Source organism: Argentina silus, assembly GCF_951799395.1.
Source record: "Argentina silus genome assembly, chromosome: 16".
Lineage (NCBI taxonomy): Eukaryota > Metazoa > Chordata > Actinopteri > Argentiniformes > Argentinidae > Argentina > Argentina silus.
The window spans coordinates 11,622,076-11,647,630 of NC_139670.1; the positions used below are offsets into that span (position 1 = coordinate 11,622,076).

The 25,555-nt window shown below is 43.3% G+C and overlaps 1 protein-coding gene across 4 annotated transcripts; it reads left to right on the top strand.

The window, feature by feature from the left end:
• The first annotated feature begins 415 nt into the window (after window positions 1-415).
• Window positions 416-22,807, top strand: kansl1a (KAT8 regulatory NSL complex subunit 1a). 4 transcript variants are annotated; one of them, XM_083687324.1, is made up of 16 exons: window positions 416-530; window positions 1,253-1,325; window positions 6,078-7,560; window positions 13,824-13,965; window positions 14,286-14,378; window positions 14,873-14,982; window positions 15,767-15,917; window positions 16,104-16,269; window positions 16,686-16,841; window positions 17,014-17,205; window positions 18,770-18,924; window positions 19,376-19,497; window positions 19,707-19,764; window positions 19,901-20,013; window positions 20,631-20,883; window positions 21,077-22,807. In XM_083687324.1, the coding sequence occupies exons 3-16, from the start codon at window positions 6,146-6,148 to the stop codon at window positions 21,287-21,289; spliced, it is 3,339 nt and encodes a 1,112-aa protein (XP_083543450.1). In that variant the 5' UTR covers window positions 416-530; window positions 1,253-1,325; window positions 6,078-6,145; the 3' UTR covers window positions 21,290-22,807. The 4 variants fall into 4 exon arrangements, with proteins under 4 accessions (XP_083543450.1, XP_083543449.1, XP_083543451.1 ...); XM_083687323.1 differs by lacking the exons at window positions 416-530; window positions 1,253-1,325 and adding an exon at window positions 2,336-2,771; XM_083687325.1 differs by lacking the exons at window positions 416-530; window positions 1,253-1,325 and adding an exon at window positions 2,336-2,771 and having other exon boundaries at window positions 19,379-19,497.
• Window positions 22,808-25,555: the final 2,748 nt, after the last annotated feature.

A 25,555-nucleotide genomic window follows, 5' to 3' on the forward strand; every position in this document is an offset into this window, starting at 1 on the left:
TGTGAAACATGGTCATGCAGTGGAGGCTGGTGGATCATGCTTCTGAGTGCATGCACTCATGAAGAAACATGATAGCAGTCTATTACTATATACAGTCAGCAGTCTCTGTTTATGGTGGTCAGTATTTGGTCTCATTCTTCATTCTTCCATTCAAATATTCCAGTAGATTTGCAACGTGGCTGAATGATCTTACATGGTCATCATGATCATATCAATCTACGGTAGGCTACAAGTACAATTTATTGAATTGGGTATATGCTTGCCACGAAAACGAGAAGGAGCTAAATATACGACTCTGTTTGTATGAAGTGAAACATTTGGATAATTGTAGCATGAGATTTTCACCGACATTGTTGGGTATGACAATAATAAAGTTTCTTGCTGTATGGACTTTCCTTCCCAGTTTCCGCTGAGTAAAGATTGACAGCTATGGCAGCCAATAGAATGCACTGATTCAAGGCACTGGCAAATCACTGAACTAGTAGGCGGGTTATTATCAATCCATGGACCGTTGGTAACTGAGCAAGCAGGTAAGCATGAATTTGTCTTCTCTAACTTAAAATCAGATGATTAAATTTAGTAACTGACATAAAAAGTAAAGTTTATAAGTAAATATTTAACTACGTAATTTGATGTGATGTTGATATTTTTCTTCGTCTACTGATAGTCGAACAGACCTTGATAACCAGCATCGGTCAGAAAAGCTAGCTAGCTAACTTGCTTGTTGCTAGCTAGCTAACGTTGAGAAAGTATCAAAACATTCAATGACAAGAAATTTGCTGATAGGTTCAGACTAATCAATGAATTTCCTAGCTTTGACATCAAGCCCATCATTCACATATGTCACTAGTTAACACAATACACACAACGGATATGTTTAAACTGGCAGAAGTATCCTCTTTGCTAATTTAGCTATGACTTAACTTACACAGCTTTTACCACTGGCTGGCTCGCTACTAGCTAGCAGCAACTGTTTTGAAAAAAATGCTAGCTAGCTAACGTTAGCTCGTAACACATAGCACCAGATAATTGATTGACCGGTGATGTAGCTAAAGTTAGCTATAGTATCAAGCTGCAGTAAACTCCTTTTTTAATGGCCAACACGATAACATACTAGTGAGTATTTCCAAGACATGAAAGTAGCTAATCATTTAATTTTATTGAGCAGGATGAACTGAATGCAAAACAAGTGCTCAAGTAACGTATACATTTGTAATGGAATTCATTATTTTCCCTCAACTTTTACTTACAGGTTTCACTATATTTGCACATTTGAACTTTGGAGTTTTGGATCCAGTCTTTCCCAAATGGACACCATGTTCCAGGTATGGACAATTAGAAACTTTGCTGCAATGGGTCAATTGTATGAATTGACAGGTTGGAGATTCAAGACATGAATATTCAGTACATTTGAATTATGCCTTATTTCAAGAATTGTTCCTTTAACTCAAGGTGTATTCAAGGTGAATTGACTCCAATGTGAGCTAATATATGCCTAATGAAATATAAAAACACAAGACAATGTACAGCAGTAGACAATACAGTGAAGACAATGGTTGCATTCCAGGTTGTCTACCTTGCAGCCTATGGCAGTACACACGATGAAGAAATGTTTAAATGTTTAATGTTTAGCCGGATCAACTAGCCGGAGAGCTGACTCCACATATACCTGTATATGGAGTCTGAGTTATGGTATCACTCTCCGCATTACGGTGTTTTTTGTTTGGGGTTTCATGTGTCCTTTTATATAAACAATTTTGAGCTCCATAAGGCATCACTTCACCATGATCATTTTAGTCAGTCTAATTCCAAGAGTGTAATTTCATCCTTGTGTCCTATATCCTCACCTCATTCCCATTGATAATTCTCTAAATGTATTAGAGGAGAAGGTTCGAGGATTAAATTAAAGACTTGGTATTAGGCCCATGGTTGACTGACTACTGCAATAGAAAGATTTTATTTTGAATGTGCAATGCTGAGCGTTGCCGATAGAAATGTTATGAATAGCTGACATGATTCCTTACTCTACATGCTAGAACGACATGTTGTGCACAATTGTCTTTCTGAACTTTCCACTCAAGGTTCACAACAGATTTACTGGCATTCCATTGCCAAATGCGATCTGAAGCATTGCTTGCATTTGCCCCCATTTGGTAGAAAAAACACTTTGAAGGCTCCCTCTTGTGGTACATTGCCATTGTGCGGCTCTTTATGTCGTTCCTTGTCTGCCCTTCACTCTAGCGGCGAGCATGAGAAATGTCTCCCGCCTACCAGCAACACACACCACTTCTCGCTATGTTTGTCAGAGAGACTCAAATCCGAGGGAGAGGAGCTAGCCGCCATTTTCTGAGCGTCTCTCCCTAAAACGAGAAAAAGACTCTCAGAGAATTAGCGTCTCGAATACCTTGTTAAATTGAGGACTGGGGCTTGCGTTAAGGGATTGTGGCTATAGAACCCACGGCGGAAGTATTTAGGACCAGAAAGTAATATTTTACCTCCTTGCTATGTTAGTAGTGGTGGCGAGGCGAGCTAGCGCGTTAGCTGGTAATAAGGTGTAGCTAGTTAGCTGATTCGCCCATTGCTTGATTCCGGAACGAATCCAAGCGGCACTCTTAACTGGGTCTTTGATAAACGGGTTGCATTTTCTAAAAGAGGAATGGCTGATTAATCGATTCGAGTCGTGTTTTTTTGTGATATCAATCTACATTTTCCTTGAAAAACTGCGGGGGATTGCTGCCGAAATTCCCTCGGATAGTGCGCCTCGTCACGTGGTAGGTTCCTCCTTTTTCTTTGTTACTAGCCAGTACTAGCAAGACTGGTAAGGTTTACTCCAACTGTTTAGCTTTTAAGAAACCGTCTTTAGATCACAAACATTGACTGCTATTTATCAAAATTAAATGACTTGGCAATAACAACGTCATCAGTAAACGAACTAGCTGGTATATAACTAGCTAAGTGGTTTATTTTTGGGAACAAATTGCAATGCCAAGAAAGATCATGACCATATCATCATCATCACAGCCATCGTTAGAAGCTGAGCAATCGTCAGCCAGCGGAGTTTTAATTACAATTAGTAAGTGTAGGATGTGATCCCATATAATAAACAACTGCATGTTTATTTTTTTTATTCGCATTAGTGGTTATTATTCGAACTGAATGGTAGTGGATGTATTTTTTAATATTCGGTATGTATTGTTTTTCCAACTGTTCAGTTGCCTGACTGCACAGCCACATTTTATCTAGCTTTTAGCCAACGTAGCTAGCCAATCATATAAACTAGAGTTAGCCATAGCGAATGGACAGACTCGCTAATATGCAGATAATACTCTAATTTAACCGATGGAACCTCCAACTTAATTTCAACCGTCACCTAGAAAGAACAACACAACAAACCAGTAAAGTAACTTCAAGCAGGTCTCGATTGGGTAGGTTTTGCGGATGTGTTACGCAGTATTCTATACCGGGGTACCTTCTTCCCGACTCGGTGTGCTTGCAACTCTGAGGAGGATATACCAGCTAACTCCTATTATGGATTGACTACTTATTTACAGGCTGGTTTAAACAGTAACATGTTTGTGTGGTTAGGTTGTAGTTACTAGTGTCTAGCTAATCGATGTTACGTGAGGCGAGCATGCAATGTTGGTTGTTTAGCTAAGCGTTAGCTGACATAGCTACTTGCATCAGCTGCTTTCTGCTATGTATATTCATTTCCACACATTGCACATACAGTAACTAGCTTTTCGAATTTATTTCAGACTCTGATCAGTGATTTTGAACTATGTAATCTTGTAGCCAGTAGTTTTTTGCCAGTTGAAATTTATTCAGTGCATGCTGAAGTAATTATGAATGCGACCTCGTGAATATGGCAATTCTTGGTTTATGTAGGGCTAAAGAGCAAGGGCAGATGTAGAGGCGCTAGAATCTCCTTATGAATTTGATGATGAAATACACAATCAGTGTAAACAAATCTATAGCCATTGGGCAATCCGTTTCCAACGCTTAATTGAAACAAAGGAAATAGAAATGAAATAAGTTGTCAATACATGTTATTCATGAGCTGCATGCGAACAATTTGATTGTTTAATTATGTTATACATAGCTAACGCCTTTAATACGAACAAGTTCAGTGGATTTGTCAGAGCTGAATGGGCGGTATTACGTGGATGAATTGCATTGCATAATCTCCCTCGGAAATACCAACATGGCGTTGTGCGCGCTGACTAGAAACTGCGGTGGAATACTGAGCCTCCCATTCATCTCGCCTGACAGATGATACAGCTAGAGGCAGAGCGTGTTTTATCATTAAGGGTTTTGTTTAGATTTCTTTAGATATATACATTGTTAATTTGCACTAGATTTTTATATCATTAACTTCTTATAAATATACTACCCACCTCATTTGAAACCTGTCATAAAAATGCTCATTGCACCATTACAAATGTAAGTAGTGACGTGAACACGTTTAACCGTATTAGATCTTATTAGATTCTCGAAATGTGGATGCTTCATTTTGTTCATCTGAACATCATACAGGAAGTCGGAATGGCATGTGCTTTGGGCTATTACTGGGGCTAAATCCACCTGCTTACATGCCCATATGAAACCCTGCTGCAAGCTGACTTAGCAGGGCACATCTAGGGCAGGCAATAGGGTTTGAATAATTTGCATTGACTTTGCCTCCTTTTATCTGACTATGTTTGAATTGAATAGGCACAGATCATTCTTTGAAGAGGAGCGTTTGTAGTAAATGACGATGGCCAACTTGTTCTCACAAGCATGGGTGTTATAGATTTTACTAGTCTGAGATTAAGCTATGCTTACTTGTTCCAAGTCTGTAGCTTTATCACCCAAACCCCAAGGTCGGGGCATGGCACCCCATTCCTGCATTTTATCCCTGAAGTCAAGGAAGATTCACAGGGAAGAAATGTCCTATTTTGGGCAGATTGTTATTGAATCAGAATTCAGTCTGCAGGATTTTCTGCTTTTTGTTGTTCAGCTATAGTTGTTTCTGTAGCCTGTTTTTTTTCTTGTTTTATAATATTAGGTGAACTCAAACCCTGTGTTTTAAAGAACTCTTCTTGTGTAAGTTACATTTTGTTGCAAAAGCTGACTTTGTAATTGATAATGTCTCCACTATATGATGACAGAATCATGTTTCTTTTCCTTAAATAGATGCAATGTTTACCAGAAGTTAGAGAAGTGTGTTTAAATCATTTTATAACTAGAATGTAGACTTCCCGAAGAAACTTTGCGTGATTGCTTTTGCAGCCTAGGACAATACTGAAACTAAGAAATACCGGTGTTTCTACAATCTTGCCAGTCTTGAATCATTGGAATTATGCTAAGCAATTATATTTATGTAAAGATTCTGATGGCAACAAACAAACCTGTCATTATTATCCAAGTGTGCATTCAACCCAGTGGTGGCACAGATGGAAGGGTGTAGTGAGTAGTTGGAGTGTGCACATTAGACCCAGCCAAACAGGTATGTAACATGAGCTCAGTGCAAGGCCGGTGCACGCTCTGTAGAGTCTGACGTAAAGGAGTGTGACTTTTTTCAAGCCGCCATCTCAAAACGACCTGTTTAAAGGTAAATGCCGGGGTGTTTTTCACGTCAATCGCTGTACATTGTCACTATCAAGCAGGGACACTGGAGTTTGTCTTCATGCCTCCTATTTGCAATGCGTCTCATCAAAAAGTCTTCATAGGAAATCGGCATATACATATACGGTGAATTTGTGCCTTGTTTCAAAAGTTCCATAAAGTAGATTTTCCATTAAGCCTCAGCAACTGTACACGGTGTAGTAATCTACATTTATATCATTCCTGTTTCAGACAGATCTAATAGCGTATAAGAACACATCTTAAATTTCCCTTTTCAGATGACATTTTCTGGAATGTGAGCTTCATCTTTTTCTAGTATTCTGTGGTTCTTGTCTTAGTCAGGCCTGTCAGTCACCAACTACTATTGGTTCTCAACTCTGCCTCATACCTTCCTGTGTGGCTGTGTTGCCCTATGGCGTACTAGTGTCTGACCTTGTTTCCTGTGTCTCCCTCCCTCTGTCTCTTCCGTTCAGGCTGTCCTCTGGCGGGGCAGTAAGCGGGTGGTGTGGAGCAGGCAGCGGTGCCCGTTTCTCTGCACTGCATGGCTGCGATGGCGCCCGCTCTCACAGACGCCCCAGCCGAAGCTCACCACATCCGCTTCAAACTGGCTGCCCCATCCTCTAGTCTCTCCCCGGGCAGCGCAGAGAACAACGGGAACGCCAGCAACATACTCATCCACAGCAGCAGCACTGCTAAGCGCAAGGTCTCATCCACCACCGAAGAGTGCTCCCTCGATTTCTGTGGCGACAGCAAGAACCAGGAGCAGCAGTCCCACCAACCCGACTCTGAGACCCCAGCCTCGACCCTGGGCAAGTTCCAGCCACTGGTGGCATCCTACCTGTGCTCCGATGTGACGCCCGTCCCCTCAACTAAGGAGTCCATTAAACTACAAGGCGTCCTTATCAAACAGTCAGTTCTGAAAAGCCACAGCATCCTGCCTAGTTCCCTCTTCAACGGCGGAGGAGACTTCCTGCTGAGGAAGCGGCAGACTCTGGAGCTGTCTGGAAGCCAACTGAAGAGCCTCATGAGCGGCAGCACCAACAACGGCGGAGGCCAGGCCATGGCCCCTGTCAATGGACTCGCCAAGAAGCTGGCCATGTCCAGCACTGGCTGTGTGATGGCGGTGAATGGCGGCAAGCCCTCCGCTAATGCAGACTCTAAGCCCCAGACTCCGCCCTTAGATTCAAAGACGTTTATGGGTTCCTTGTCTGGGCATGTCCTGCTAAAGGGAACCCTCATGCAAAAGCATTCCCCAGGGGTTCCTCAAAGCGATGGAGGAAACAACCTCCAATCGCAATCTGTCCACTCTGCTGCACCTTCGCCCTCAGCCTATGGCAACACTCTGCCTGATGGGCAGCTGAACTCGGAGCACCTGATGGCGAAGTCAGACATGCCCTCAAATAAGCTGCAGCCGTCCGTAACTGACGGGGAGAGAGCAGGAAGCAGCCAGCAGGGATCCCCAGCCTGCTCTCCGGCGCCCCAGTCTCATCCCTCCTCCTCTCTTGGTAGCCTGGACGCTCAGGTGAGGGAGCGCACCCTGCTCAACAGCTGCCGCCAGGGTGAGATTGAGGGACGACTGCGGCGGCTGCGCAAGCGGCTGCAGGTGGTACAGGCCAAACAGGTGGAGCGCCACGTTCAGCAACAGCTAGGTGGCTTCCTGGACTCTGCTCTTAGCAGGCTGCCCACCGCCACCCGTAAGGCCGACATAGTGACCCCCACAGCCACATGGCGGACCGGGCGACACTCCTCTGGCACAGGGGACAGTTTAGGCAGGTATCTGAAGAGCGGCTCGATGCCCACGGAGCTGGAGCGGCTGTACCTGAGCGGCACGGCCAACTTGCACTCGGCAGAGAGTGCTTTCGACTCGGACGTGACGGAGAGCAGCTCTGGTGGGGATTCTGACCTGGAGGAGGAGGAACTGACCAGAGTTGACATTGAACAGCGACATGTCAAAATGTAAGTACCACCAGAAACATGGCACGGCCAAGGGAACGAAATAATGAAATGAAAGGCTACAAAATTGTATATGAATGACTGACTTAGTTATGAGCTAAAGAATGACACTATGAGTGTTGCACAACTACCAAGACTCCTGAAAGGGGTACAAAATGCAATTTCTCAGAATCCACCAGCAGTGCATTTAGGTGGACACCTCTGTGCCCTTTTCTTTGAAGTTACCATGTCATTTTACTATAATTTTAGCAGCAACAGAGGCCAAAAGACCTTTGTCAACCATAACATGTAATCTTGATCTGTTTGTTGCCTGGCTGGAGGGTGTAACGTACTGTAGGACTAGTGTAGATTAGAGGTGAGATTGTGCTTCTTCTCATATTGCCCAGGAGAATGATCCTAATCTTTCAGGTATGAAGGATCCCACAGCTGTCACATAAAAGTCTGTGCTTCTCTAGTTTCGCTCTCCACAATTTGCTATTAAGGCAAGCAGGTGCTAATCTTAATTAGTGAGTTTTCTCAGTAGACGGTCAAACTCCAGGGAGGGGCAGATATGCCAGCAGCTCAGGAACCATGTGTAGTAGTGTGGGTGGTGTCCTGGGGAAGACAATTCACTCCATGAATGTATTCAAACCCCTTCATAGTGGTTTACTGCAAGGCTCAAGGCTGAAGCTGAGTGTTATCTGCAGAGAGCATCCAGAGTAGCTGATGTTGTGGTTTAGATTTGAAAGAGAAGGAAACTTGGGGGTTTTCATGGAAACTGTATTTTCAGTCGGTTTGTGTGTGTTTGGGGGGGGGGGGGTTACATCAGCAGGGACTTTTAAATGTATTCTATGGGAAGTTCAAGTGAGTGTGTCTCATTTTGCAGAATATATTTGAAAGTGAAAATAGACTGCCGGGTGGGTCAGCAGCATTAATGGACTTACTGACCTGTGTAGTGTTTGGTAGATTATTAACAAAGCGGCTAAGAACAGTGATTTTTACAGCCTTTCCTGCTGCCTTTGGACCTTTGACCTAAATATCTTTGTATCCACATAGAGCTACTGAATAGGCTGCCTTACTAGCACAGCCTAAAGCATAAAAATAACGTGAATAATTCTTCTGGTTAGGATAGAGCGCAGACATAAGTGGCCCTATTTTGATCTGTATGGCAAATTAAAAACATTTCGTCCCGTCTTTTGGCAATTTGGTAGGAGCTGTGGAACGAGCAGTCAGTGACTGTTTTATGGTCTAAGCATTTGGTTGTGAGAGGTAAAAGTTGTCTCCCTTATCTACCCTATAATTGTTTTTGAACCCAGGCTTTTTTGTTAGGAATGCTAATTGTGCATCTTTATAACATGTTATTTGACCTATACTATAGATAATTTCCTCACTTCCTCTTGATAGTTAGTTGGTCAATGCTAGTTTGCTATGCTAATGTTGCAGCCCTGTTTTATTAATCAAAATATAATATGCTCAATTTAACATTTCCAGATTGTGGTATTTATATTTCCTACATTTCTCTACATTTAACATGATAGTGTTGCACCATGGCCTCCTTTCTTACGAAAGTAGGGATGCAGGTTTATATTTCTGGAGCAAACATCACAAACCACACACATTACATCATGGTTCAATAGAAAGTAGCAAATCAGTTTGAAATTGCTATTCTGTTAACCTAAGGTTGATTCTGCAAACTTTTTTTTGTTCTAGGCTTAATTCTTGTCTATATTCTTGATATTTAGGTTGACTACTGAATATTGTTTTGATGCCTAGAAGTGTGCCACCAAGCATTATATTAGTTTTTTTCTAGGGTAGTTCCTGACATCACAAATTACAGTTGCACATGCCACCCCCCAACCATGATCAGACTCTGGTTAAGTAAATGCCTGCCTCCTGCAGTGTCATGACAAGATAGAGAGATGTGACTACCAACAATCTAGACAGTTCACCAGCATAGCTAAGATACGTCTCCCTGCTGCTAGACATATCAGAGATTCTCTTTGAATATGAATACCGTTTTTACCAATCAAGGTGTCTGGTAAAAACGGTATGGTTTTTCTGAGCAGTGTAAATGACCAGTAAAATGCTCTTGTTGACTAAAGTAACTATTCATTATTTTAACTTCATCAGGAGTAGAGTGACTTGGTTGATTGGCTAGATGCCCTGTCATTCCTGAGGCGTCAAAGCTGAGGAAATGTATCCCTTTCGAGTCGTTCAGTTAAATGTACTCTCCTGATATTTAGGAGTGAAGTCACGGCCCTCTATAGAATTAGGTTGTGGAGAGGCTATTGCTTGCTGCTCATTGCTCAGCATTACACTGCAGTCTAGTCAAGTTTTTTTTTTTTTCTTCCTTTTTTTTCTCTCCTGTCTGTGTACAGGTTCCCATCCTGTTCGACACATCTGGATTTGTTTAGCTCTGCCGAGTTCCTCCTCAACATGAATCCACAGGCGTTACATAACCCCTCTTTTTATGTAATGACTGCAGCTCTCCAGCTGAATATGACCCTCTTTATACCCCACGCCCTCTGCCTACTGCCTCACTCTGATCCAACTCCCATGCACCAGGTCCTATTCACACTGGGGATGTTAAAAAAAAAAAAAAAAAGCTCAACAATTCTCTCAACCTTTAGTGGGGACAATTTCAACCAAAAGAAGTTATGAATTCTAAATGTATTGCCTAAAGGACTGTTTGTGTGTTGGGCCCTGAGTTGCTACTGGCTTTGTTTTCAGTCATCAGCTTGTTGGGATGCTTCCCTATCTGATTTAGTTTAGGGGAATGTGATCAGAGCGTTGAGATGCATACCACACAGGTAACCATATGCTGGTATTTCCCAATCATCTCTCAATGAAAACAACATTTGCGGGCTAAACTGTCTCTTTAATACTTTTACTTTTTAAAGCAAACACCATGTTTTCCTTGTTTACCCCGAGCAGTGGACCATCCAATTCGTTAGTTTCACTGATGGATGATTGCGGCTTTAAGCGTCCTTAATTGTTTCATGTAAAAATACATACATAACATACTATACAACACACAAGACTCATAAAAACAGGTTACTTTAACAGGCTTTTACTGAGGATGGTTGGCATAGGGAATTCATGATTTTTTACAGGCTAGTGATGATTGTGATGATTTACTTCTTACATGGTGGCAACAGTGGGATTGCTGTGGTCCTTTGTCATTTTATCCCACTTTGCTCCGGACCCCAATGTTTTTGTTTCTGTGTCGTTCCTCCTCAACTTATTGTTTGGTATACATTTAGCCTAGCTGACCTTGTAGATTGGAGTAGAGGGTGGCAGCTTGTCCAGGAAGAAAAAAACAAAAAAAAGAATCGCTGCAGCTTTCTTGGTAATCAGTACAATCAGAGTGTAACATTAATAGAAATATGCAGCTAGCCTGCATCCACGTCCTTCCCCATGCCAGGGATGCTTTGCACTGTGAAGCATGATCGCAAGGTCCTGAACGTTGACTCCTATAGTTGGGTGACTTGCCTTTAAGCCTTGAGCCTTTTGGGGGCCACGAACCTGTAAATGTTAGTGTACGTTGTTCAGTGTTGAAGGGGCGTTTCTCTGGGCAGTATTATTGTATGGGGGTGCTGGGTACCGTATAACATAGGCCCTATGTGCTGTGTCCAGGGAAGCGCCATGGTGGGAATGTGCTGACAAACACAAATGTGCCGTTAGTGAGTGTTGGTGCTTTGTGCTGGAGAGGGGGGAGGATGGTGCGGAGGGGAGATGGAGCTCCTCCTGTATCTGTAGGGAGGATTTTCTGAGCTCTGCTATCGACCCCTCCTTATGCTGACGATTGAGGTCATTGGTCCCCTAACAGTGTTAGTGTTATGTGCAGGGCTTGGATTTGAGTAATCGCGTTCCCAGACACTTGCACCCAAACGCTCGGAAGGTCCGGTCATCAAACTCGCCCTTTGTTTACAATGCAAGAACCTGGAGACTCAGCCGGTTGCATAGCCCATTGGCTTAACCAACCGATCAATTTCCCACAACACCTCACCCTAGTTCTTCGGCACCACACGTTTCTGATTAAGAGTCACGCCTCCGCAGTCGTGTGCTTCCCAGAAGAAGAAAAAAAGAGAAGAATTTAGAGTCCTTAGATTTATAGGTTGTGTTTAAGGTTCTACCTGCTATATGCTAGTTACCCTCTCATACCATCCCCATGTCTCATAGACCCCCTCTTCCCCCATACCCCCCTCTCCTTCATCCTAGCTGAATGTCCTTGTCTGACCTGTCTACCAGTTTTGCTTTGTTTGCACACAAGTATGGAGATGCAGATATGTAAAATGTGCCATTTGCCAATTCAGAACACAGTTTACACTCCCACTTGTTCCCTGTCAAGGATGATGAAGTGTCCCATGAGGTGACCTACCACATGGGTGTAGACTCACCCTAACCCCCACACAGCAAATCAATTCAACAATTCCCAATCTGTGAACTATGGCACAGTCCCTGAGTGATTGGTGCAATCGAATGTGAGATGTTCTCTGGGCCACTGCTTCTTTTTTAGAGAACAGCCCATTGGGACACAGATGTAAATGAGATACCGATGCATTGATTGGGCAGATCAGCCAGCAGGGTATTCAAGAGGGTGCAGTATTACAGAATGTTCACCCAAAAATGTAGGCTGTTTTGTGTCAAGCTGACAAGATCATGTGTAGAATAGGGAATTTCGCAAACTCTATAGATGATTGTATTTCCATCTGCAATGTCCTAAACGACGGCCTGCTGAATACGCCTCTGATGTATGAGCTCAATGTTGAGTATAACTTCTGATTGAAAAGGAATTAGATGAGTCAAACGAGGTCTCTGATGTCCAGAATCAATTGATAATGAGTCGTCAGTGACTCACTGCAGCAACCTCAAAAGAAAGCAGTGACAGAATTCCCCTTTTGGTTGGATTACCAGACTGATCCTAGTGGCCAATGCAATCCTGCCCCACCCCCCATGGCCTATAGATTTGCTTTTTAAGTCTATGCTCTCTGGCTACAAGCCTCCCTGACACATTTCACATTGACTCCTCCTCCTCTCTTTCCTTCTCTTCTGCCCTCCTTTGCAGAGCGACAGCCTCTTTTCACTTCCTCCATTCTAGTAGAGCTCTTGAAAATGAAAACAGAAACGGTGGGGAGGAGTGCAGAGTCTATCTTTGTCTGGCATCTGAGTCATTTATTTTCATTGTTCTCCCACGGTCAGTTTAGCTCCAGGTCTATTTTAATGAAATGGTGCCCCCTGTGGTTGCTATTCTAAAACACTGGATCATGCATTTCCCTCCAGGTTATGTACAATTTAAAGTCAATCTCCACTGCATTGGTGCCTTTCCTATGAAGAAATTATCTGATGAGAATTAGTAGTTCAGTGCAGGGCATTACCTTTTTAAGCCACTTGTCTTTCAGACAAGTAGGACTCATTTTTAACAGTCCGAAAGCTGAAGTAGAAAAAAAGGGGACTACAAATTGTGAACACCCCAAATGTATATTTTACTTTGTAGTGTGTTTTAGGTGCAAAAAAGCACTTAATCAAATAAAATGGCTTATTAAAATGATTATTACCATACAGATAATCAGACAAATGTGCTCCAGACACCATTATGCCCATTTGCTTTCAAGCCTGTCTCAAAATAAAACACTGCCCCTTTAAGGAATCTTAAATTAAATTAATCTTAACTGTTTACCTGACTTGCTTTTCAGATTGAGAGAAGTGTAAAGCTTTTGTGCTCTTTTTAGGAAGCAATCGTTTCTCCGTTGCTGTTACAAAAATGAGATATAAGTAGCCTGTAAGTAACAAAGAATATCAGATAACAAATGCACACCGCTCGTGCTTGTCAATGCAACAGAATTCTACTGCAAAGCGCTCTGCCTGGAACAAAATCACTGAGTCACAGTTTGTAAAGTTAGTTTATTGTATTGAAAGCGGCTGATATTATATTGATTCTTATAAGGAAAGGGAGTGTTATTTGTTTTGTGGTCCAGCATGTGACAGCATGTTCATGCTACATTTGACTTGTCCAGTCATACATTTTACTGGTCCCGGACTTCAGTTGTTTGTAATGGCTGATTCATGGGCCTCTGCAACATGCCACATTTAACAATCTGTGGGGAAAGCTCGTAGTAATTCATTATTCTAAGAATGACCCACTTTTTTGAAGGTCAACATACACTCCATGCGTACATTCATGTGGTGTAATTCTGTCGTTTGTATTTGAATGAATCGAACCGCGTAGAGCAGGTGTCTTGCAGGTTGAATTAACATCAGTACATTTGTGTGTTTTTCCATACCAGATGGAAGAGGGCGGAGAGTCGTTACACCGTTGAGAGGGCCTCTATCATCAGCCACTGGAATTGGCTCCAGGCTCACATATCGGACCTGGAGTACCGCATTCGCCAGCAGACGGACATTTACCGCCAGATCCGCGGCAACAAGGTCAGTGCCTTTGCATTGGGCTAAATACTTGCAGGACGCATGCGTGTCCGTATAGATGTGATGAGTGACAGAGAATCAAACGACATGGTTGGGGGTCAATTCCATTGAAATTGTCAATACTACTCATTTACTGCACTGAGCAGTCCAGAGCACGGCCCAGACAATGACACGGCAGCTCACATTTTGAGTATCCCCATATGTCACCGGTAGGCTGTCTGTGCTTTGTGTGATGTTCTTTGGTCTGAAGTTGGTGGTATGTTATGCAACATTGGCTGTGGCTTCTTTGGGATGGAGGTATAATGTTTGTCTCTACTGTTCAGGGCACAGTGGAGTTGGGAGGTGTGGCCCCCAGTGCGTTGGTTGTGGGAGGGGTAGAGGTGAAGGCTGAGCCTGTAAGCTGCCAGAGTTCTCAGGTAAGGGGTGGGGCCTTGGTAAGGGTGACAATGCGATGGTTTCCACAATCAAGGTTACTGGTAGCTTTTTATTTACTTCTTTCTAGGAAAATGGAAAACAGTTGGTTCGATGTCAATGGGTAAATTGCAAGGTGTCTAGTCAATCGTTTTGAAAGAAAAGTAAAAATGCATCAACTTATACAATTATTTAACAAATACGCCACGAGACAATCTCAGGCTACACCTTTTTTGAGTTTGTCAGCTCTGTAGATTGGGAACGTCATGTTTACGACACCACAGGCATGGAACTCAGAAGCTCAAACCACTTTTGGTGGATTTACGCTCCAGAAAAGACATCTTGTGTTCTACTGTTCCGCCGATGTAGGAAGTAGCATTGACCACCGTGAAAGCGTATCAGTTCCATCTCACATCTGTGAAGAATTGCGCAGCTGTTGCAGCAGCTCTTGTGTGGTTCCCTGGATGGCGTGGTCTCAGACTCTCTCTCCTCTCTCCAGGACTGGAGTTCGGAGCGGCTTGAGCACTCGGTGACTGCTCACGTCACAACAGCAGAGTCTGGACCGTGGAGAGGCCAGAATGGCCGGCCAGTCAACGGAGTCCTCAACAGGTATGGATGAATACGATAACGGGCCCTATTCATCAACGGGTTCCTAAATAATTCCTCGATTTGTTCTTATGAAAAGCTCATAAGTGTAAGCAAAACAGATTCATGAAACGTGCCTACACCCCAGAAAGTGACATGTCCATTGCGGTTTGATTTCTCATGTGTTCGTATGAAGGGCGCACATCCAGGATGATGATCGTTATCCTTAAAGGCATGACTAACAATCTTCATCTTGTCTGTAATATGATAAGAAAACACTGAAGATGAGTGTCAAATGCCAGTGTGTGATACTCATTAGTGTCAAGCCTTGAACAGACAAGACTGCGGTTGCGTTTGGTCCCATTTGTTTTCAATCGGATTCTGGGCGCAGACGACATCTGTGTTCAATGTGTGCATTGAAATGCAGTCAAGTTGGTTGAACAGTTGCTTTGTGATATTCTACGCTAACTTGTAACACCACAACACTTGTTAGCCTCTCAACTATGTTAGCTTTTATTCAAATCCTGTTTTGGATGCAGCAGCCAATTGTTTGAATTACAAAGTGCGAACCACCCAGCTCCCACTCACCATACCATGCTAGCAGCGGGAAAACTATCTGGCAAATCTGCTGCAGTCTGTCTGTTAAAGGCGTACGGCCTAGTTCACCAAATGCACTTCGAAGAAATATTGAATCAATGCATAATGCATTCGTAAGACACATCTGTCCACTCCTTGAGCTTATTTAGGAAGTATGTGAGGTTATGGAAACATTGCTTCAATGTATTTCTCTTGGCTCTCATGTTTGTAGGGTGGCTGACGGCACAGATCAGAAGCCTGGCGCCAAACACCAACCCACACCCAACGACAGCACCTGTGTGTCCGCCCGCACACGCCCCTTACTCAACTGCAGACGACGGCGACTCGTTCAGCCCAACACGGTGCCCAACCTCAACGGCAAGGTGAGTGTGTCTTTGAGAGATCGGCTCTGCTTTAATCAACCAACAATACTTAAACCACTCCAACCAATCATGGTCTTGAAGCGTCTGTTTAAAGGTATGTTTTATCTGCTCCACCTACTTGACTGCGGTGTTCCATGTCCAGTTTGTGGTGTTCTCCAGTTTAACTCTCGGCACCTTCGTCCCCAGGGTCAGAGGACCAACAGTGTCGAGTGCAACTGCAGGGTCAACCCCTCCTGTGTGACGTGCGGGGGTCGTCCCACCCCGAAAGAGGAACCCCAGTTTGAGCTCCCTCCTCTGGAGCGCCTGTCCCAACTGGACCCCGGTGTCCACCCCATCCTCTCCTTCCCCGATGGTGAGGTCGAGCCCCCCAGAGACAGTCTTTGTCCAGTAGTCTGTCATTTGTTTTATGAACATTAATTTCTTCATGAATTTGTTCATATGTAGTGTGTAAATCCATGCCCCTGTAACTTTTACTGTCGGTTATGTCTGAAAACTGGCACCCCAACAGTGTTTCACTGTCTTTTGTAGTATTGTAATCGTGCCACCAGTGTTCTCACTGATGATAATATTATTATGTTTTTTTAAGAAACAGGGAAGTCGAGGTGTACTCACAACTGTCAAAACATCTGAATTTCAAACACATTTCTTATTTTATCCTTCCAAATTCCTCGCGATATCTAAATTTCTCTCTCTGCTTCTTTCCGCATCCACTCTCTCCTCATCTCCCACATATTCTGTTCTCAAAGTGTGTCTCTGTTTCTCTGACAGATGTGTGTGTGAGCCTGCGTCTGCAGCAGGTGCTGAAGAGCCAGTGGCAGGGCAAGGCACTGCAGAGGACCAAGCCCCCGAAGAAGCTCTCCCTCAAACACAAGCTCTCCTCCTCCAAAGAAAAGCACAAGCTCTCCAACTCGCTCATGGCAGTTAGTAAGTACACGCACAGACATACAGATATACACTACTTGTCTCACAACCTTTGGAAATCAAGGTGTCAGTGAGACCTGGAAAGAAAAAAAAAAAGAAAGAAAAAATATATATATACACACACACACCCCCACAGACACACCCTACCTCAACTCACCAGTGCCTCTCGCTGCAGGGCTGTCTCACTATAAGAGCCGGACTGAGAAGCTGCAGCGGCAGCAGCAGCAGGACAGCGGTGGTGTGCTGTGCGCGGCCAGGCTGGAGGGCCACCCCCTCTGCAAGGCTGAGCGCCTGCAGGCCCTCTCCTCGCCCTCTGGGAGCTACAGCCGCAAGAGGCCCCGTGAGCACTCCCTGGACAGGACTGACCGTGAGTGGCCAACACAACTCTGTGACCCCATGATCCCCAGAGCTCTCCCCAAAGAATGGAAGAGTGGTGCCGGCCACGCTGTGAACTTGCCGGTGTCACTATGTAAACATTTCATGGCAAATTAAACTATTTATTTAGGAACGATAGAGTAGCTGTCTTTGATGGCGAAAGCGTTATGATGTTCTTCAGGTTGATGTTCTCGGGTTGATGATGCAATCCAGCATCACGCTGTTCAAACATCCTGGGGAGAACCTTGACTCCCCGTAGTTCACATAGCAAAGGATGTGTATGACTAAATGGTCATGTTGGTTAAATGTAGCATTTGTGGCTGCATTTTGTTTCAATGCAGTATATTTGTCTCATGTATTTGTATACTTTCTCATCTGCTGTGGTGTTAATAGTCTAGTCCATAGTGCGCTCTTACCTGGACTTTTATCTGACTGTTTATAAGCCCTGTGTGGCGCTACTTTGACCTGGGAGATCAGGTGAGATGCACATTTTGCCAGGTGGAATTTGAAGTATCACAGTGACACAGCATCATATTCGAAGGAAACACCCCTGGTCAATGACAACCCCAAGTGAAGTCAGTGCAGGCAGCAGAAAATAGCTTCTAGGGATGTACCCGAATCCAATATTCAGATTTGCATGGTTAATGAGATTTTAAACAAATAAGTGCCGAATATGAATTTGAATTATTGAGCATTTCTGTGGAGTGCATTTTCTCAAAGCAGATTGCCTAGAAAGTGAGAAAGAAAGACTCGGAGCGCTTCCCTTCAGCTGAGAGAGAGCACTAGGGGGAGGGGTGGTGCATTCACTCACACCACACACAGCAGTGAGGGAGAGGGGGTGATCTGTCTGTTTTTGCCTATTTGTTGGAAACATCCATGTTTGTTTATTCATTTACTTTTTCTTATGGATAATAACTTTGGTTCTATATTGGCAAAAAAACCAGGCTTTGTTCAGTCACTTATGTAAAAACAGTTGCCTACTCTCCAGCTAACTTTGGCCTATTGCTAGCGAACACGGGCAGTTGTTTCTCTGGGGATGCTTCTTATAAATGTTTTTATAAAGCTGGTGTATTTTGCCTCCTATAATTTTGTACTGCAATGCACGTAGATAGACCTATATGCCAATGCACAACACAACCATATTCTGCATTCTTATTAAACCTTTATGGTCAGGGCTTAAAACTGCAACCACTTGTAAATATTTAGCAGTACGACCTGGCATTTCTATTTGGGAGCATCATCAGAAGTGGTGTGAATCGCCACCTCCTTGTTAGTAGCTCACAGATCAAAGCATGGAAACGAGGCTACCGTGTCAACTGTCTCAAATTGAAGCTTTATGATTGCTTAGTAAATGTAGGGGAAAGGAAATTGGATGTTTGTGTTGAAGACAACACCCATCTGGATTGCCAGAGGGCAGCGGCGACTCTACACAGGTTTGCTCCTGTGGCCCTGGGTTGATGACCATTTTAATGACACTGATGTAAATCTCTCTCTCTTTCTCTTTCTCTCTCTCTTTCTCTCTCTCTTTCTCTCTCTCTTTCTCTCTCCCCCTCCAGCTTCCCCAAAGCTGTTCCTGGATTCGGGGAGCCCCTGCTCCTCCTTGACCAGCCTGCACTCCTCCATCCACAGCCCCCTAACCCGCCAGTTGTCCACCTCCTCTGAGAGCTCCACCCCACTGGGCCCCAACAACCAGAGCATCCTAACCACACCTGTAAGAGCACATGCTGAAGTGATTAGGTGTATTATAGGTTGACTGTAGGTGTACCAATAAGTGTTTGTATGAGAGGGAGAAGAGGATGGAGGACTGTGTGGTGAGAGTGGTTTTGATTAACACTTCACACACAGTGATTTGAGTACTAGTGTGATGGAAAAAGGAGGTCATTCTATGTGGCCTTGATTAGGTGTACCGGTAGGAACATAGATGCATCATCGTGTGTGTTACTGTCGGGAGAGAAAGAGGTCGAGAACAAGACTCGGGGGTGGATTTATTGTGAGATTAACCAGGTCTACATTAGTTTTCTATTAAACTGGACTGCTTGATCTGGTATGCCAGTTGGAGCCCAGTGATGTGAGAACATTCAGGGTTGTGATCAGGTAAGCCGTACGCTCCATTGTTCAGAGTCAGTGACTGAGGGCTTTGTGTCCATCTGTCTCCCCGACAGCAGCCCATCCGCAGGAGGCGAGGCGAGAGCTCCTTTGACATCAACAACATTGTGATCCCCATGTCTGTAGCTGCAACCACTCGCGTGGAGAAGTTGCAGTACAAAGAGATCCTCACACCCAGGTAGCTAACACACACACACACACACACACGTTGTACACTTCTAATACACATCCTACCGGTGCCCACGTACACATTAGGCTATCAATGGACATGTTTGTTTATTTATTTAGCTAAGTAAGTCAGAGAAAAGTGAGCGTGTTTCGGTCGTGTGTAGAAATGATACGACTGTGATGCTGAGCGATGTTTTTTTGCTTCTTTTTTTTTTTAAGTTGGCGCGAAGTAGACCTTTTCTCACAGCCCATGGCAGAGGATGAAAACGCCACAGAGGTAAGAAAAGAAATGCGCTTCTTTCCTAAGCTCTGTTTTGGAGACTTGTCACATTTCAAATTGCTTATAGTAACCCAAATGTGTGTGTGTGTGTGTGTGTGTGTGTGTGTGTGTGTGTGTGTGTGTGTGTGTGTAGGTGGAGGACCTCTCAGACTCGGCCTTCTCACAGCTCCATCTGCCGTGCGAGGATCAGGAGCGCTCCCGCTTTACCTGGATGGCCCTGGCCCCGGCTCAGAGGAGAGGCAGCAGGTCAGTAGTGTTAGTCAACCATATCTATTACAGACAGCGATGTACTTCTTTCTCCTAGATCAGTAAATGCATCACAGCCTCTCCTGGCTCTTCCTGGCCTGTTTTAGTATTTTCATGCCCAGTCCCAATCCCACTATCCCATTCCTGTGTCATGGAAAACGTGTCCCGTTTCACCCCGCAAGTTCTGGCGTTGAGGGTTAGCAGTAGGCTTGGCTTAGATTGGGAGTCAGCCATCATGAGAGAGCAGGCTGTGAGATGCAGAGTTCTGTGTGACCATCTGGAGGCAGTGCAGCGGAGAGACACAAACTACATAACTACGGTAGCCTAGATACTTTCACATTTCTACATTAGGGGATATTGTGACTTGCACAATCTACCTGTTAATGTGGCTGGTAGGATTGACAGATTTATCTGCTAATGCCCAAATGTATCTGCATGTGGCGGGTGGTGGGTGTTCAGGCCCTGAAGTCTGAAGGAGCTTCGGAAACCAAATAACTGGAATGAGTCAGTTATTTGTCTGAGGTTCAGTGAACACAGTTGTAGGTTTTTTCCCTTTGTGTCAGAGTTATCCCCCTGTTGCTCTACAGATCATTCATACCTGGCTGCTTGTTCCACAGGTCATACAAGTCCATCGATGGGAGGACTACCCCGTTGCTGTGCGGAACCAACCCCCCTACTCCCCAGCCGGCGTCCCCGGAACACAGCCACTGCCCCCTGCTCCACGACTACAGTTACGTGCCCTCCCCAATGAGCCCTGCCAGCCCAGACACCACCTCCAACCCCTACACGCCCTGCTCGCGCGACTCCCACCGCATGCTGTCCAGTGAGGACACGCGCTGCTCCACGCCTGACTTCACCTTCGAGGAGAGGGTACGCCCCTGCCGACTCATCAAATCAGTTTATTTGAGTAGTATTGATACTGTTACGAACCGGCACAATACCACAACCGTATTTACTGTTTCGTCATACATGTTAATGTACAATGGTTCAGATTTCAATTTCTACAGTATTATGTTAAAATACGGCATACACCTTTCCTGTTCCCTTCCTATTCCCCATACAGACGGTGGCACCATGGGAGCGTCGAAACTTCCCCATGTCGGAGGACCCTGCTCCGGAGCCAGAGATTGAGGCGGACGACGAGATAAGGCCAAGAATGCGCAACGTCTCAGGTTGCCAAGCAACAGGCTACGGTAGACTGGAATCCGATGACACAGACGCCCCCTTGCCTTGTGAGGAAGACACCCCCAAACAGAAGGCCAATGCCCACCGATGAATGACTGACAGGCTGAAGTCCCCCTCACCCCTCCCTTCTCTGGCATTAACAAGCAGAACCTCAAACCGAAACAAGATATTAAAAGGGTTCCTGTTGTTTGATATTCAAACATCAGTCTAATACTTTTCACAGTTTTTAGTGAATATTACGGAACATAGAAGCCTTTCCCTACACTTGTTTTTGTCGCAGGTAAAATAAATGTAAAAAAAAAAAAGAAGAAAAAAAGAAGAAAAAAAAAAGTATAAAACAACATGTTACAAAAAATGATTTCTGTAGTAGGCTAAATGATGTACATGGGGCTTAGCGGTGTTTCATATGTCGCGTGTACACTTGTAGCGCACTATGTAGCGGACTCCTCAAAGTATGGCCAAAGGGTGTTTTCTATTGACTAGTTTGCTTGTGTTCCCATGTACATTTTTAGTGGAGTGACAAATAACAAAACGTGAGAAAAAAAAAAGAAAAAAAAACATTCTCCCCAATAAACAGGTACATTTGGGATGATGTGTCCTTTTTGTAGAGGGCCTCTGAAATCGTGGAGCACTTCTTTCACTGCCAAGTCAAGTTTTGTTTGTTTGCTTTTTCTTGTTTGTTTCATTCCTGACAGCTTTTTTGTATTGTCTGTTAAACATTACACATTTTTGTGTTTGGATGGTAATCATTCCTTTAGAATCTCTTGAGTACACCCAGATCCTCTGACCCTGCGACCTCGCCCCATCTTGTTTGTGGGAGCGACAGCAGAGGGAGGGGGGTGTTCTATCCTAGAGCACTTGTCCTACAGGGAACGCTGCTGCATGCTATAACATGCTAATGCTAATCAAATCACCACAGCACACATAGAACAGGAACTTTCTACACATGAGGGTGAATAGGGATGACTCTAGCATCGGCTTGCTTCACTTCTTTTCTGGTGCACGCACACCTAATCCTTGGTGTAATATGTTAACGTAGTCAAATTGATGCAAAAGATAAAATCACGCAGGTTGTCTGGGTTTTTTCGTTTGGGGGGGGGCGGGGGGGGCACCATTTTGAGTACATGCTGGTGAATTATTGGAAGATGTTTATATGTTGATAATTGAATTGTCTGGTTCAACTTGACAAGAATAAGAACTGTTCTCTTGTAAACATTTCAATCAAATGTAGCAGCTCTTTGCTAGAAGCCACCCAGACCTCAGGTTTTATAGTTTTAAGGGAATATTTCTGATGCTGAGAATACTTTTGCCCCTACATCAATCTGATCTAGAGAGACTACTATTTTGCAGAATGCATTTTGTTTTTGCCACCCCACAATGTCATAACCACACCACCATTATCCCCTTGAGTAACTAATTGCTATGCAAAATCTATGGTTTTACACCTGTGTTTTTATGCCACAGTCATTCAATCACTGTATTTTTGTTTTTGTTTTTGTAGTTACGCAAGATGTCAGTGTACCTGTTAAATTGTTGCAGCAGTTAACCTTATCAAAAGCAGAATTGTTTTTTGTAAATAGTACCATTAAAACATTTATGTTTAACTTGGCATAGTTGTCTAGGTTTCCTCATTAACCTTTCTGATGTGATTACAGAAAATAATATTGCTGTTTCCTAGCTTGTTGTCTTTGTTTTAAGAACTCAGAATATTCACTTAATGGTTTCAGTCAATTATCAGTAGTATTCCTAACCTGTGCTTTTAGAGAGAGGGGAAAACAGTGGTTTAATAGTATTTATTTCAAATTCACATTTACAGAGACAAGAATCATCAAACCAGTTATTGATCAAATGCACAATAACAATATCAACAATCACATTTTCACACACAACTGTACAGCGGCAAAAATAACCAAAGGGTGATTATGATATTTGTTACTGCAAAACCTTTCTGTTAGCCCCAGTACAGAGGCTAATGGAGAGGACCACCCCAAAAAAAAAAATCTTTTCCCTATTTTAATGTGTACTGGAACTCTTCAGTCAGTACCTGCCTTCCGACATACCTGTCCCAGTAATCCACACACAGAACACAGTGCACATACCCATTGAACACATTCAAACAAATGTTGTCTATTAGTGATGAAAATAACCAACAATTTAGCATGCAGATTATTGTGTTGCAAGCACGCCCTTTTTCTATAATGTCCTGCCTTGTTGTCAGTCCTCAATAAAATATCTTTGCAATTACAAGTCAAACATACACACATTGGAAAAAACGTAATGTTGTCAATGCACCTTAGCCTCCATCAAAAGGACAGTGGTTTTCCCTTGTTCTACTGATACCTACATAATATACCCCAGTAGGCAAAGCAGGTATTACAGGATATATAATGAAAGCAGTGTAGAAAGGGAGAACAAGACTGCTTAATCGTACATGAAATGCATGCGAGGAGGTTAGTTGCTATCATATTCAGAGTTGAGACAGCAGTCTATGATGAGAATAATATAACGGTGACCCACCATAGGAAGTATTTTTAAACATTGGGATACAACTTTGTGTATTTGAACATGACCGTAGGAGACGTTGCATACATTGACATTATAGGGAACAGACCACACAGTTTTATGACCTGTGAGACAAGTTGAGGAAGGCGTGAAGGGCATGCTCATGCACAGGCAATTAGTAGGCCTATACATTCACGCAGGGCAATGCGCTAAGTACTGTACCTTCACGTGACAAGCCTGGCGAGTCCAATGCTACACGGTTCAAAACTTCTTATTTACTTAGAAAGTTAACTTAGTTTCTTGAGAATAGCCATATTTTGTTCTCGTTTTGACATTAATTTTAATGCGTTTATTGTGTATGCAATTAGGCTATTAAGTATTTCTTTCATGATGTTACCTTCATGTCTCCGCTTTTTATTTCCACTATATTTGTTGTAAGTTTTGTGTTCTTTTGGCAACATATACCATTCTCGACTTATATTCCTGTCCTTGGTCAAATCAGGCATGTGTCAATTTTACAAGTTACAGCACCCCCGCAAAAGTTCAAGGGAGGTGTGTGCCTCTGTCCAATCAGGTAATTTAATGAAAATTTTCTTTGTTTTTTGGCTTTAAGACAGTAGGGCGGCTCTTTTTCAAAGTCCATACCCTCTAGCCATAATATGGTAGACTCTGACCTTGTATACAGTAGTGCTACTGCTTACATAGTCGTCCATTATGGTCTGGATGAGAGTTTCAATTATTGTCTAGTATTCACCAGCACAACATGGATTTGAATTCAACAGTGCTCCTAGATCTTTGTCAAAATAGGCAAAAGGTGCCAATCGTGTGCAATGACCCATATTTGCTTGGACATTTTTGCCTGCTATAATTCTGTTAATTATACAATGAAGTCTTCCCCTCTAATTCATCTCTTCTTTGTTAAACATTAAGAGTAACACATATTTTTGTTTGGAATTTATCACTAATAGTAGCAACAAGTAAAATTTAAACTGCCACCTCATAAGACAAAGCGGAAACGCATTTACAACAGAGCAACAACGGAAGAACCAAAAAATAAATAAACACTGACAGTAGCAGGCACAATCCAAATGTTCCTCCATATCAAATACATGTCATATCCACAGAATACAATTAGAAAAGTGTGCCCAACACTCACACCAAGGTTCTATGCTTATTCATTCTGTATCTGTTCTTTTGTCCAGAAAGGTAATGTTAACCCCTGTGAACTATACAACCTTGGCACGCAAAGCGAAGACATCAAATAGGTGAGGTCTAAACGTAACTGTCCAAATGAAATATCTGCTACATGAGCCCACCATTCCTCACCACGTATGAACCTACTGTATACCCTGTAACTGAATGTGTTTTCTTGTGTTCACTACATTTTAAAACATGGGCCTTTGTCCCACATCTCAATCCAGTTTTCCATGTAGGCTATCAAAAAGCCATCCAGGAAATGCCCATGAAAGATAATTTGCACATCGAAAATGTAGTTCTCAATTTAAGGGCTTCGCAGCCATAGTGACAGTGAAATTAGTTTTTAAAGACACAATTAATATATGGATACAAATGTAAGATGATGTCCAGGACTGGGTTCTGCTCTGTCTTGATCATTAAACTCTTAAATTGACACTTACAAAAGGTAGAAATATAAATGGCAAAAAATTATCAACAACCACAGACATGGATGACAGAACTTTGTTTGGCCTACTTTAATTTCTCTTTTAAGACCTATTTTCTAATGATAATGCCTCAAGAACAGTTTCAAATGTCAGTGAAGATAAACAGTGATTGGTAGCTAAAAAAGTTCTGTGAAAATGACGAGGAAGGCTTCACGACTCCTACATGGTATGTG